General features: G+C 47.4%; 1 protein-coding gene across 2 annotated transcripts in view; it reads left to right on the forward strand.

Moving 5' to 3' along the window:
- The first annotated feature begins 700 nt into the window (after window positions 1-700).
- Window positions 701-13,007, forward strand: part of KLHDC2 (kelch domain containing 2) — a 14,340-nt gene continuing 2,033 nt past the window's right edge. Inside the window, exons 1-11 of one of the 2 annotated variants that reach the window (XM_035888415.1) lie at window positions 701-1,390; window positions 2,231-2,310; window positions 3,281-3,398; window positions 4,748-4,863; window positions 7,377-7,458; window positions 7,547-7,630; window positions 9,692-9,772; window positions 9,850-9,908; window positions 10,306-10,415; window positions 10,881-10,953; window positions 12,224-12,349. In XM_035888415.1, the coding sequence (XP_035744308.1) occupies window positions 1,235-1,390; window positions 2,231-2,310; window positions 3,281-3,398; window positions 4,748-4,863; window positions 7,377-7,458; window positions 7,547-7,630; window positions 9,692-9,772; window positions 9,850-9,908; window positions 10,306-10,415; window positions 10,881-10,953; window positions 12,224-12,349 (1,085 nt within the window). In that variant the 5' untranslated portion in view covers window positions 701-1,234. The remainder of the gene's footprint in view (window positions 1,391-2,230; window positions 2,311-3,280; window positions 3,399-4,747; window positions 4,864-7,376; window positions 7,459-7,546; window positions 7,631-9,691; window positions 9,773-9,849; window positions 9,909-10,305; window positions 10,416-10,880; window positions 10,954-12,223; window positions 12,350-13,007) is intronic. The other variant, XM_009648623.2, reaches the window with a different exon arrangement.

Genomic DNA, 13,007 nt, shown 5'->3' on the forward strand with positions numbered 1-13,007 from the left:
ACAGGACAAGGGGGGATGGCTTTAAACTGAAGCAGGGTAGGGTTAGACTGGATCTAAGGCAGAAATTCTTTACCCTGAGGGTGGTGAAACCCTGGCAGGGGTTGCCCAGAGAGGGGGTGGAGGCCCCATCCCTGGGACCATTCCAGGCCAGGTTGGCCGGGGCTGTGAGCAACCTGATGTGGTTCAAGGTGTCCCTGCTCCTGCAGGGGGGTTGAGCTGGGTGACCTCTGGGGGTCCCTTCCCACCCAAACCATTCTGTGATAAATGACAGTCAGTCAGGGTGGTGTAGGTGCCAAGGATTTTGCATGAGTGCAGTGCAGGGTTTGATAGTCTCGTTAAGGTCCTTTTCACTTCTCTTGCTTTGCCTGGTCGCACAAAACCATTGCTTGGACTGTCCCAACGTTCCTGACCTTTTGATCTGTGTCTGAAGATCTTCGTGTGGTGACGGTTTCAACTCACAGCTGTAGGAAAGCTAAAGCAGAAGGGGACATGGCAGCAGCTCCTAACTGGAAGGCGACTTTGGCTTTTCAGGGCTCCCCCTGCTCCCTCACAGGCAGAGCGTGCAGGCAGCTTCCCAGATGACCTGGCAGGGCTGACTTCAGCGGCTCCTCCTGACTCGATTCCTCCACAGCTGGGGCTTTGAATGACCAGTGACCCCAGTGACAGCGTGGCCCTGGGGCTCCTGGAGAACCAATGCTGTCTTTCCAGGACACACTGGCTTTTGGCCTTCTGCGCACCAGTATGATTTGGGGCAAGGGACTTTGTTTTGTGAGGGGGTTTTTTAGCATAGGCAACGTGTCCTGCATTTAACAGCTGTGGAAGGGTTTGTGCGTGGGAGACTTGGCTTAGGCAACCCAATGGGACTTTGCCTGAAAAGCTGCAGGAGTTTTCAGTTTTGTGAAAACTATACTGTTGGCAAAGCTTTCAAATTTATTCTGCTGTGGGTTGGTTTTTTTGGTCATCAATTAATATATTTATAGATAAGTGTGATTTTTAACAAAAGATAGAGACCTTGGCTTAAATTGGCAACTGAAACAATAAAAATTACACACAGCCAAGGAATCCCCATCTGAAACTTTCTTGACTGATGGGATAACTTCTTCCACTGAAACATCACAGTGAAAGAAACAGTGTGTAGTTTCTCGTTGGGTTTTTTTTTCCTCTGGTGGTGTCCCCTGATGGTTCTCAAAGCTCCACGCTGTGTGTTATTCTGTGCACGTAGCACTGTATCGAAATGGCCGATGATAACGAAGACCTGCAGGCAGATGAAGAGCTCCCGGCTCCAGCTGAGGACAGCTTTGAGCAGCTGGAGAACGATAGCCCTGCTGAGCGCAGCGGGCACGTGGCAGTCACTGATGGACGCTGCATGTATGTCTGGGGAGGCTATAAGGTACGCTGCTCTCCTTGTTAAGTAAGTCTTCTGACACCCATGGTGCTGGTAGTTACGTCCCATTAGTTTGGGAGTGACTCTGTAAAATTATCCCTTCCCTGGAAAAGCAAAGCTCCAGTTACTGAATTGGAAAATAACATTTAAGAGTTCTGAAATAAACCGTGAATGTTAAATGCAGATCTTGGCAAACAGATAATTTTTGTGGAATGCAGCGTGTCGTTTGCCTTTGTCAACTCGCGGGTCTGTTGGAAGAGAAGGAAATCGTGTCTGATTTGAAATGCATACCGTGCGAAATGGTGCTTTTATTTACCGCGTTAGCAGCACAACTGTATATTGTTAACGATCACGGGTTGGTTAGTTATCACACTGGGGTGTGCGTGTACTGCAAGCAGAACCGAGTCATTTTACAGTTTTGACAGGAATGAAGATGAATTGTCAATGAGCTCAGTAAATAATTTGGTAGCTTAAGACAAAGTTTGAGTGGCTTGTTCTGGTGGTGTCATGCAGGGGGTAGGGGAGCTAAAAAGGAAATTTTGGCTGATTTATGCACCCTAGATACCCTGCTTGGGCTATGAAAAGGAGGTTTAACTTCCATTTACCCCAGTCTCTGGCTCTGCTGGGAGCTTGTCTGGTCCCCAGCAGAAGCTGAAATAGGCTCATACCTGCTCTCCAAGAGCTGCTGGGCAGGTGAGAGGTACAGGGGTGCGGCAGGCACTGCTCCTGCTGTTTTCTGCTCCATGATTAGATCTCTGAGGGGCTGTAGACATTCACAGGAATCTGTAACTCTTTGTGTCAAGCATCCTTCTGATGTTGCTTTTTCTTTTCTGACCTGTTCTGCAGAATGCCCAGGTTAGGGGATTTTATGACTTCTATCTGCCTAGAGATGAAATATGGATCTACAACATGGAAACTGGAAGATGGTACAGTAAATAACTAATTGTTGGTTTGGGGTGAAGAACAAATTCTTAAATTGGTGTAGAAAGCATGCTGAGGGTCTGTGAACAGAGAGAATTCCCTGATCTCTTTGTTCCCACCTATCAAACTGTTGCATAAATGTGTAAAATATTTCTAAATTATTTTTTTTTCTGTGAAAACAACAAATATTTTTTCACTGGCTGAAGTAGGAAAGGCAGCTCGGACAGGCAGCTTGTGCAGGAGTATGTGATCAACAGTGTGAAGTGTTTTCCCTGGTATGGGATATAGCACCTGAAAATTGTATTTGTACCGCTTTTGATTACAGTGGTACATTGGTGAGGGAACCCATACTGAGTTTTTTATTTGTTGTCCTTCTAAGATGTTGTTTTTAAATGTTGATGTAGCCATTTTAGATCACTGGGAGGCTGGAAGTTGTTTGAAACCTGCGTGCCTGAGAGTGCAAGGGAATCCTGCGCCGCAGTTCAGTAGCTAGCTCGGGCCTCGTGCCAAGACCCCTCAGCGCTTTGCAGAAGGTGCAATTTCAGCAGTGCTTCCAGTCCTCGTGGTTAGGGAGAGCCTTGGACATGGGCTGGAAGCTCACCTTTGTGGTTGTAATGTTTACAAACATTAAAATTCCCACAGCACAATGGAAACCTTTAGTTTAGACAGGTCCGTCCTCTTTGCCTGAGGATTTTTCTGGGGTTCTGAACGTGAAAGGCATACCAAACTGCTGAACTGGGCAGACAGGATTCCTCCCCCACAAAACATGTGTTAATTAAATTGCCTTTTCCACACCCCCTCTCCATCATACCAGGTTAGGGTTGTAAATTGTTAAACCTGCAGGGGTGTGAAGAAGTCGTAACTGAACGACCTATCGTAATTAAAAACATACTGGTAGTGTTATAAAATTCCACTCCAGATAAAATCATTATTGTTCATTTTCATCAGATAAAATATTTTAAACTGCACTTCTAGGAAGAAGAGTAAAACAGAGGGAGATGTTCCACCTTCCATGTCTGGAAGTTGTGCCGTGTGTGTAGACAGAGTGGTGTACCTGTTTGGAGGACATCATGCACGCGGCAATACAAACAAGGTTAGTAATTTAAACCCCTCCTCACAACTAAGTTTCTCCTCATTAGCTTTTGTTCCCATTTTTTATAAACTAGAGGTGGCCTTTCCAGTTAATTAAAATCCATCCAAAGCAAGAAATGTATAATCTTAACAAATGAAGGAAACATTTTCTTCTGAATGACTAGACAGGTTGGATCTTGTTACAGAGCTTAAATGCTAATAACAGGGGATGCTGAACGCGTATCCAGTCACTGTGTTCTCCATGGCTTCTGCAGCATAATATTTTCGCCTACTGGGTGTATCTCTAGTTCTTGGAAGCAGATAAGCAGCTTTCTCATCCTGTCAGTGGCTTCCCCAGATGTGAACTAATTGAAGCTGTGTTCTTTTTGTGCTTGCCTAAGAGGTTTTGACTAACAAAATACGGCGCTTACCGCTTGGATTTTTTTTCCTTGCAGGTGGTTAGCTGGCTGATTTTGGCCAGCTCAGTGTATTAATTTCTCTGCAACAGGTCAGATAACGTGACGTTTGTAAAACAGGTCAGCCTTCAGCTCCGCATCATTTCACACGATGATTGTACTCCACTGTACACCACTGAAGAAACACCGTGACCTATCGCTTGTTTTGGTTGCAGTTGTTCTTGAGCAATTCGCCCTAGAAATTATATTGCGTCGGTGCTTTTGAGTTTCCTTCTTTTGGAAGCTGGGAATTTCCAGAGTTCACTGAAGTAATTATCAGGAGGTGATCTGTAACTGCTCTGTAGGTGTTTGAAATGTTATTCTTCTCTGGAGCCTCTGATAATATTTTCTGGTGTTCTGGAAACATGGTTTAAATCAAACCGGTTTTTTGGCCTAGCTCTTAAATATAAACTGAAAGTAGCTTGATGCGATGCTTGCAAACAGTCTGAAAAAAAACTAGATGTGTAAGGTGTGACTTGCTTCCTTCCTGCTGTGGTATTCTTACATTTCAGTTAGTTTATATATGTGTATCAGCTATTTCTGACCATGGAAAATGATGTAACGTGCAGAGAATGGATGATACCATAAAAAAACCACTTTTTTTTTTTTTTTTATTGTAAGACAATTGCTACTCTTGTACACACCTTCGTTGTATCCCATTTCAGCTTTTGGATGGTACAACCCAATGTCCGTAGTTTTTGTAAAAAAGTGTTTGGGGCTTGCGTCTGCAATAAGATAAGGATCTTTGGATCCATGTTTTGTTCCGGACATTGTCAGTGCTCTGTGCAACTGGGGAAAGAACTTTGAAGTATTTCTATACCAATACATGCTAATTGAAAGTTAACGTTTTAACATCAGTCAGACTGAAGCTTTAAGCTAACTGTGTGGGTAAAAAAAATCTTTTTATTTTCTACAGTTCTACATGTTAAATTCCAGATCCACGGACAAAGTGCTGCAGTGGGTCAGAGTAGAGTGTCAGGGGGTACCCCCTTCATCAAAGGACAAACTTGGCGTTTGGGTTTACAAAAACAAGTAAGGCTCCAGCAACGAAGTCAGCACAGCTATCCTTGCGCGTGTGTTTGCTTTTAATCGCTCTTAGTCTTGTCATTGTTGTGTCTTTTTGTTTGAACGAAAGCTGCAGAAGGACTTCTCGCCTGCAGCACATATCAGGAAGATGCTGGATTTCTTCCTCAGCCAGCCTTTTAAAACCGTTCCATCCTTTAAAGGTTGATAAGCGAAAAACTTCACTCCCAATTTGGGTATATGTGAGCCACAAAGTATCTGTGTGAGTCACAACCCAAAATGCTCATTTGCTCATTACAGGCAAATCTTCCACGGTGCATTCTCAGTAGGTGGCTTTAAAGACACTGCATCGTGGTTACTTGTATTAACGTCATTCCTCTTGGCAATTCCATCGGGGATTCTTCACAGAAGCCTGTTCTAGGATCCCCTGTATCACACAAAATGCAGTCTTTCGGTTGTGTCTTGTGGGGCAGCTTGGGTTTCTTTGATGGCTGAAGAGCAGGAAGCCATTTTAATCTTAAAATTGCGTGTGGCTCTTTCAACGATGCACATGCTTAATTTGGTGTGTCAGATGAACTGTCTTAGATGTTAGAGAATGTGTTAGATGAACTGCTGTTGATGTTATCGGATTTAATGTGTTGAGGTAGTGTCCCAGGGATCATAGAATCATAGAATGTTTTGGGTTGGAAGGGACCCCTAGAGGTCGTCTGGGATGCCAGGCAGCCTTCTGGCGTTGCAGACCTTGGAAAAGATGAGGAAGACAGGGAGAAGGTGTTGAAGCCAGATGAGCTGAGGTGCAAAACATTGTTGTTGCCTTGCACCCTCCTCCCCCACTCAGTGTAGTGCTAGTGCCCTAAGCAGGGAGCTGTGGGATGAGATTGTTCCAGCCTTCTGGCACTGGAGGAGAGACTGAGGAGAGCCCCTGTTGTAGGCAGGTAGTTCCTGCTTCCACAGGCTTGCTGTATCCCAGCTGCTCAGCAGGCTGGGGATGGAAGTGAATTATCTCAGGGGAGGTCAGGGCTTTCGGCTCTCTTCTTGGCACATCTGCCCAGGGCTGGTTTCTCAGAGGGTTCCTGGCTTCCAAAGAACAGAACTCCAAAATGCTCTGGCACAGGTGACAGCTCACATGGCCAGAATTGTCCCCTTGCAGGAGAGGCTGGAAGGGTCAATCCCCACAGAGCAGGACTCTCCACAGGCTGTGGGCCAGGCACCCAGCATGGGCAGTGCTGCGGGGGTACGTGATGCCAGGGGCGGAGGAGGTCTGATGCAAATACGAGGTGACGCTCAGGAGCCTCTAGTTCTTTGGTCACAACTGGAGAGGGTTACAGGTTCTCGCTGTCTTGTCACATCAGGGTAGGGGTTTAAGCTGTTACCTACCAAACCTTACCTGGACAGCACAGCCATCATCTGCCTGTAAGCGCAACTGGTCTTGACTGTGTCATCTCTGGCTCTACTGAGGCAGAGGAAATCAGGGGTGCTGTACGTCCTTGTGTTTGAACCACGTGTGGTGATTGTGCTGTACAGATGGCTGTGCCCCTTTGTCCATTCCGTGGAGAGAAAGCTCACTGTTATGACATTTGCTGTGGAATTTGCTGCAGAGACTCATGAAAGAGAGGAAATTGCCCGTGGTGGTAGTTTTCAGAGTCTTGAGGTGGAGAGAAAGCTTACTGTTATGATACTTGATGTGATCAGTTTAGATGTAAATCTGTGCAAGACTGGAGTTGTGGGTGTTCAGTGAGGTGGTGTAGATTGTTTTCTCTTAATTCATAATTCAAGGAGAATTTCTGGCAAACCCATGCTGTTAGTTTCTAATAAAAACCCATAGAAATTAAAGGTAAATTACATTTAAAAAACCCCAAAAAGAACAGTAGAAACAGATGAGTGACTGCTCATAGTAACTGTTCTTCAGGCTTTGAAACAAAATGCAGCAAGTACAAAGGAAAATATCTTCCTCCCCCAAAACTAAAAACTTCCCAGGCAGCTTCATTGGGTAGAGAGGGTCTGCTGCACGGCGCGTCCCTTGGCCGCCTCCTGCCCTGCCTTGCCTAGCACACAACTCTGCAGTCACCATGCCCAAGTTGGAATGCACTCCCTTTGCTTCTTGCAGGAGTGCCTGCGAACATTTCGGGCTCAGGGAAAGCGGGAGGAGGGTGTGGAAAGGGTGGAGGCAGGAAAATGCAGGAATAAACACCTGTAGCCGCTGCGTGGGAGCTCCTATAGCAAAGGCTCAAGCACAGCGACCAGGCAACAAGGCCTGGCAGCCTCACGTATTTGGAACCGGAGCAAAGCTTGGAAGCCTGGGGCCTGGGAAACAGCTACAGAGGGATTTAATGTGGGTGGTAGGGTCGATTAGGCAAGAAACAGGGCCCCACACCTGGAAAACCTGCATTGTAGACGTATTGGAAGTAGTGAAGCCAAAGGAGCTTCCCTGGTTTTCCTGAGCACAGCCTTTACAGAACTTTAATTTGTAGCAACGGACGTGCTAGCGTTTCTAATAGATCTTGATGCATGTTTTGTTTCAGGCTAATATTTTTTGGAGGCTATGGTTATTTTCCTGAAGGGAAGCAACGGGGAAGTTTTGAATTTGATGAAACCTCTTTTTGGGTAAGTAAACCTGGAAGTAATTTCTATTTAAACTTCAGTATTTAATTAGTGCTTATTAAAAATTGTTGCTTATTTAATATTTTTAAAGAATTCAGGTCTTCCTAGAGGGTGGAACGACCACGTGCACGTTCTGGACACTGAAACTTTCACTTGGAGCCAGCCTATAACTACGGTAATTACGAGTCTTATGTCAGCTAATTAAGTTACAGCTCTTAAGAAATACGTGCACGGTGTGCCATATCTCTTGTAGCATCCTGTGAAAACGAGCGTGACTCTGCTAGGCCGGGGCTCACTGCTTGAATTTGTGCCAAGTTAGAAGAGGGTGCTGCTAACCTCGTGCAGCTGTGCGGGGTTAGTAGTGGCCTGTCCCAGCAGCAGTGGCTTTGGGCCGCAGATCTTCTGAGCGCCTGGCTGTGTGCTCGGTTAACCTGCAGCGTGAAGCTGTCTTAACGGGTTGTGTCTCATGGGGGGGTCCTATCTCTAGTCTGTATCTCCCTGGTATTATTTTAGAAGATGTGGTTAACTTGCTTGCAAGCAAGAAGCACAGAAATTCACCCAAAACACAGTTTTCTACTTTCCTGTTCCAGCCTGCAGCCTTGTTCACATGTCACCAGTCTTTACCTGCCAAGTGTTTATTTGTCAGGTGCTCTGTGATCCTGCCTTCTTCAGGATATAAACCAGTCCCTTAATGCCAGGAGTTAAAAAAAAAGGAAGAGCCCTCCGAAATACCTAGTGCTAGCTAGCAGGAGGGTGAGAGAAATGCCTTGCAGGGCCATGAGACTGGGACGCCACAAACGGACCGCGTGGAGCTGATCTTGTCTCAGTGGTGCTTGCTACGTGTGTTTTCTCCGTGGGACGGCTCACGGGCCGCTCGCTCTAAGCCGTGGCTGGCACGAAGCGCTGCGTCTGCGGCTCTGCTGGTTTCTGCTGTTCCAGCTTCCCTCCTGGGACATGCGGTCTGTCTGATCCAGCCAGGGGAGGGAACCTGACCAGGAGCTAAAGCTTAGGCCTGTGTGACCAGGGCTCTCTTCCCTTCTCGCGCTTCCTGAGTGAGCCATCTTCATTCCCTGTACCTTGCTCTCTTGCCCGCGAGGTGGGACTGTTAATTTCTCTTCCTACATATGGACTCCGTGAGGTGTCGTTAGCTTGTGTTTGCGGTCTTTCCCACAATGTGCTTGGAGGGGAAGGACAGTGAAGAGAGGGGTTTGAAACACTGTTGGTAGAATTAATAGGGCCAGCTGGGACAGGACAAGGGGGGATGGCTTTAAACTGAAGCAGGGTAGGTTTAGACTGGATCTAAGGAAGAAAATCTTTCCAGTGAGGGTGGTGAAACCCTGGCAGGGGTTGCCCAGGGAGGTTGTGGAGGCCCCAGCCCCGGGACCATTCCAGGCCAGGTTGGCCGGGGCTGTGAGCAACCTGATGTGGTTCAAGGTGTCCCTGCTCCTGCAGGGGGTTGGACCAGATGACCTCTAGAGGTGCCTTCCAACCCAAAACATTCTATGATTCTATTCTGTGAACTAGCCTTGGAAACATCCCCTCACAGTAAAAATTACCCACTGCCTATTCAGTAGCATTCTTGAGGTCATTTAAACTGAATTTAAACCATTCATTTACTTAAATCCCCTCTCCTCTCCAAAAATGGGAAACTTGCCTTTTATTTTGATCTGTCTTTCTCCCTTCGTCTTTTTTCCGGTTGCCTTGCTTGCTTTCATGCCTCAGTGGCGTTGTGCTCGTGGGGAGCTCAGGAAAACAAAATGCATGGTTTCCTGTCATCCTCACTGTAACGCGACGGTTTGGTACATTTCACTTGGGTGCTGAACTGTGGTCAAACCAAAAAGAAACACTCCCTAATGGCAAATACACACCATTTGAAGTGTCCCAGAAGCATTCTGGAACAGGCAAATGGAGGGATATTGCCACAGAATTGGAGGAAATGAAATTTGAGATAAGTAACTCCTTATTCAGATTACCAAGAAATTGTTTTGTCTTACTGCATACAGATCTTAAGTGTTTCAGAAGTAACTCAAGAAAAATCCTGTTTAATGATCTATTATGTCATTGTCCTATTTACAGCCTGAGGTCTTCTCTGACTGCCTGAACCCTCTTCTAAAATCAAAATTTGTACCTTGACACTCCAAGAGGGGGAAAAAACCCCAACATTTTTAATGATCCTCCATCTTTTGTTAGTGCATCGAATAAACTTACCTTCTCATTTCACATTTTCTTTTCCCAGGGTAAAACTCCGTCACCGCGAGCAGCTCACGCCTGCGCGACAGTCGGGAACCGAGGCTACGTGTTCGGTGGCAGATACAGAGTAAGCCCCGGCCCAGCTGAACGATGCGTTGCTGAAACCCGAACGGAGTATTTCACCCATGGTCTGCTTTGTTGTAGGAGTCCAGAATGAACGATCTTTACTACCTGAATTTGGATACGTGGGAGTGGAATGAAATGTAGGTACTAAAACTGGAGTTCTTTTGCTTGTAAAGCGGGATGAAGATGCCGGTTTTATTCACTTCTAATCATTCTAGTGAAACTTGGTAAACTCCAGCGAGCCAGTAAACTCGAGTAGAACTGATCCTCCTGGTCAGTTGCTTCCTCTTGCTGTCAGGTTTTTTTAAGTATTTGATAAGAGTAAAATTCTTTTACTGCATCTAAAGAAATTAAACTTGCTGAAATTAAGAAATTAAACTTGCTGGAGTTAAGAAATTAAACTTGCTGCTGGGTCATGGGCTGTGCACAGTATGAAGCTGCAGCCTTCGAATACCTGAAAAATAATCGGAGCAGAAAAGAGCAGCAGTATTTTATTGTAGCACACGTGTAATTTATGGTGCTTTTATTGAAATACAGAATCACACAAGGCATGTGCCCAGTTGGCCGATCGTGGCACTCTTTAACACCCATTTCCTCAGACCACCTCTTTCTCTTTGGAGGATTCACCACTGACAAGCAGCCGTTAAGTAAGTCCTTCCAGAAGGATTTTGTGTTGCCTTTGTGTTCTTCAGGAGTTGTGCACAGGAGCTTGAATTACTGTGTAGTCATCTTAAATTCTTTCTAAATTCCTCCCGTGCACTTATGATCCAGCTCTGTATGGCCACCAGCTAATTTCACAGAGCAGGAGGCGCTGGGCGTGTTGAGACCCTCTTATTTACAGAAATTAATCTGCTCTAGCAGTGTATCTAATGCAAATGGCGATTAGTGAATGCTTTACAGTTCTCCATCTTCCCCTTCTGACTTGGCTCCCGTAAGCCGTTATGAAAGGGCTGTTTTCAAATAGACAGTCCGAAGTTCCGTAGGGTTTTTCCTAAAAAATTGATTTATTTAAGAACAAAAATGGACTGTCTTACACCAGAGTGCGTTTATTGCAGCAAACGTCGAAGAACTAACAGAGTACTGTTCGTACTTGGGGTTGTGCTTGTTTTCAGGTGATGCTTGGATTTATTGTATCAGCAAGAACGAGTGGATACAGTTTGAGCATAACTATTCTGAAAAACCAAGGTACGGCAGACACTTCCCTTGGAAACTTCTTAAAAAGAGCGAGGCAGCTTTTCGTGTTGGCTGTCAGAGGGAGGGCACGCGTTCCTCTGTACGGCCCTCCTTTTTCTTAGCGACACGAGTGCTAGCTTCTACCCCAGGCGTGCAGGCCCGTACGCGCCCAACGCAAGGCGAACACCGCTGTGGGACTGGTGCTGGAGGTAGCGTGTAGCTCGGGGTCCGTGAAACAGCAGGAGACACGGGGATTTGGGGGTTGATCTCCTGGCTGCAGAGGCGTCTGCGCTGCGAGTGCCAGCGTCAAGGGCTAACTGGGACCTGCGCGTTCTCGTTCTGCCAGCAAACCGGCCGCAGGCTGGTGTCCCTGCCAGAGCATCCTCGCTGGTGGCTGATCGCCGGCACACCCCGGATAATTTTGTCTTCCTGGTCATCTAGTCCAACCCCCCTGCAGTGAGCAGGGACACTGCTAACTAGATCAGGTTGCTCAGAGCCCCGTCCAACCTGGCCTTGAATGTTCCCAGGGATGGGGCCTCCACCCCCTCTCTGGGCAACCTGTTCCAGTGTTTCACCACCCTCATTGTAAAAAATTTCTTCCTTACCTCTAGCCTGAACCTACCCTGTTCTAGTTTAAAACCATTTCCCCTTGTCCTAACACAGCTGGCCCCCTACTTGTTGGGGGAAGCGTTCTGATCCGAGGGTAAATGAGCTAAGAGCAGCGATGCTTCCTGCCCTGCCCCCGTTGGCCTTGCTCTCGCTGCTGGTGGGGATGAGGGGGGGTCCGTGTTGCTGCGGCGGTGACAGGCCTGAGCTGCTGCCCCCCCGCCCCTTTCTCCCCTTTGGAGCAGAGGACAAGTGACGCGTTGTTGCGGAACGCAGCTGTGAGATCAGTTGTTTCCCCGAGTTTTTGGAGAGCAATACAGAATCTAACCGACTGTGCTCCTGAAGTGGGAGATGAAAACAAAACTGTCTGCAAGCAGATCGTTACAGCCAGCCTCCAGAAGCGACAGGACCGTGGGTGACACGCGTGCCTGCGCTCGCAGCGTGCCGCTGAGCCCCGCAGCCCCGCTCTCGCCCCGCGGGACGCCTCACGCAGCCTGCCGTTTGCTGACCGGGTTTCTTTCTCTGAACGTAAACTCCTGTTGAATTAAGTCACGTCTGCAGCGTACTGCCGCAAGGGCAAATTTGCACGTCTTTTAACTTTAAATGTAAATCCTAAACATGCATTTTGGGGCGGGGTGGTGTTTTGGTTTAACGCAGCGCTGACTTCTGTTTCTAGGTTGTGGCATACCGCTTGTGCAAGTGAAGAGGGAGAGGTGATCGTCTTCGGGGGCTGTGCCAACAACTTACTCGCCCATTCTAAAGCTGTAAGTTTTTATTTTGAGCTTTCCCTTCCTGTGCAGCCCGGCCCTTCCTGCAGGAGCCGTGGTCTCTTATCACCCCCTGAACTGCCCGTAGTCAGCAACGCCATGTCCTGAGGGCTGACAAAGGTGCAAACACAAAGCTTGAAGGGGAAATGTTTTGATGCTTTTCTGGAAACCAGGTCATGGTTTAAGTAATGAATAATGACTGACTTTCCCTGACACGTGTGTTTCACTTGGAGCCAGTTCTTACCTCCCAACCACTTCTTTAGCTTTGCCCTGGGCTTCTCACGGGGGCGTTCTCAGGGAGCCCCTCCTAAAGTTATTTCACAGCGCTGGCTACAGGGAGGCCTGGGGAGAACAGGCTGAACAGAGAGGGGCTCAGCAGCCAGGCCGGGGGGGTCCTGAGGTCTGTAAGAACACTGGGAGGATACGGGGAGCAAGCACCTTCTGGTGTAAGAACCAGTGGGCGTCAGCTGGAACGGGCGAGCGGCAAACAAGAGTGGGGCAACACTTCTTAACGCACCAGCAGACAATGTGTTTATGCACGTTCAAGGAGGAGGCGTAACCACTTAAAAAAAAAACCAAAAAACCCCAAACCAAAAGCCATCGGCTGCTGTGCCTGATCCAGTCCTCGTGTCCAAAGCCCCTCGGTGCACCTCCCCCAAGTCTCGGGAACCCTGCCCGCGGGTGGTGGCCCCC

Source organism: Egretta garzetta, unplaced genomic scaffold (genome assembly GCF_000687185.1).
Source record: "Egretta garzetta isolate BGI_Z169 unplaced genomic scaffold, ASM68718v1 scaffold21, whole genome shotgun sequence".
Classification (NCBI taxonomy): Eukaryota; Metazoa; Chordata; class Aves; order Pelecaniformes; family Ardeidae; genus Egretta; species Egretta garzetta.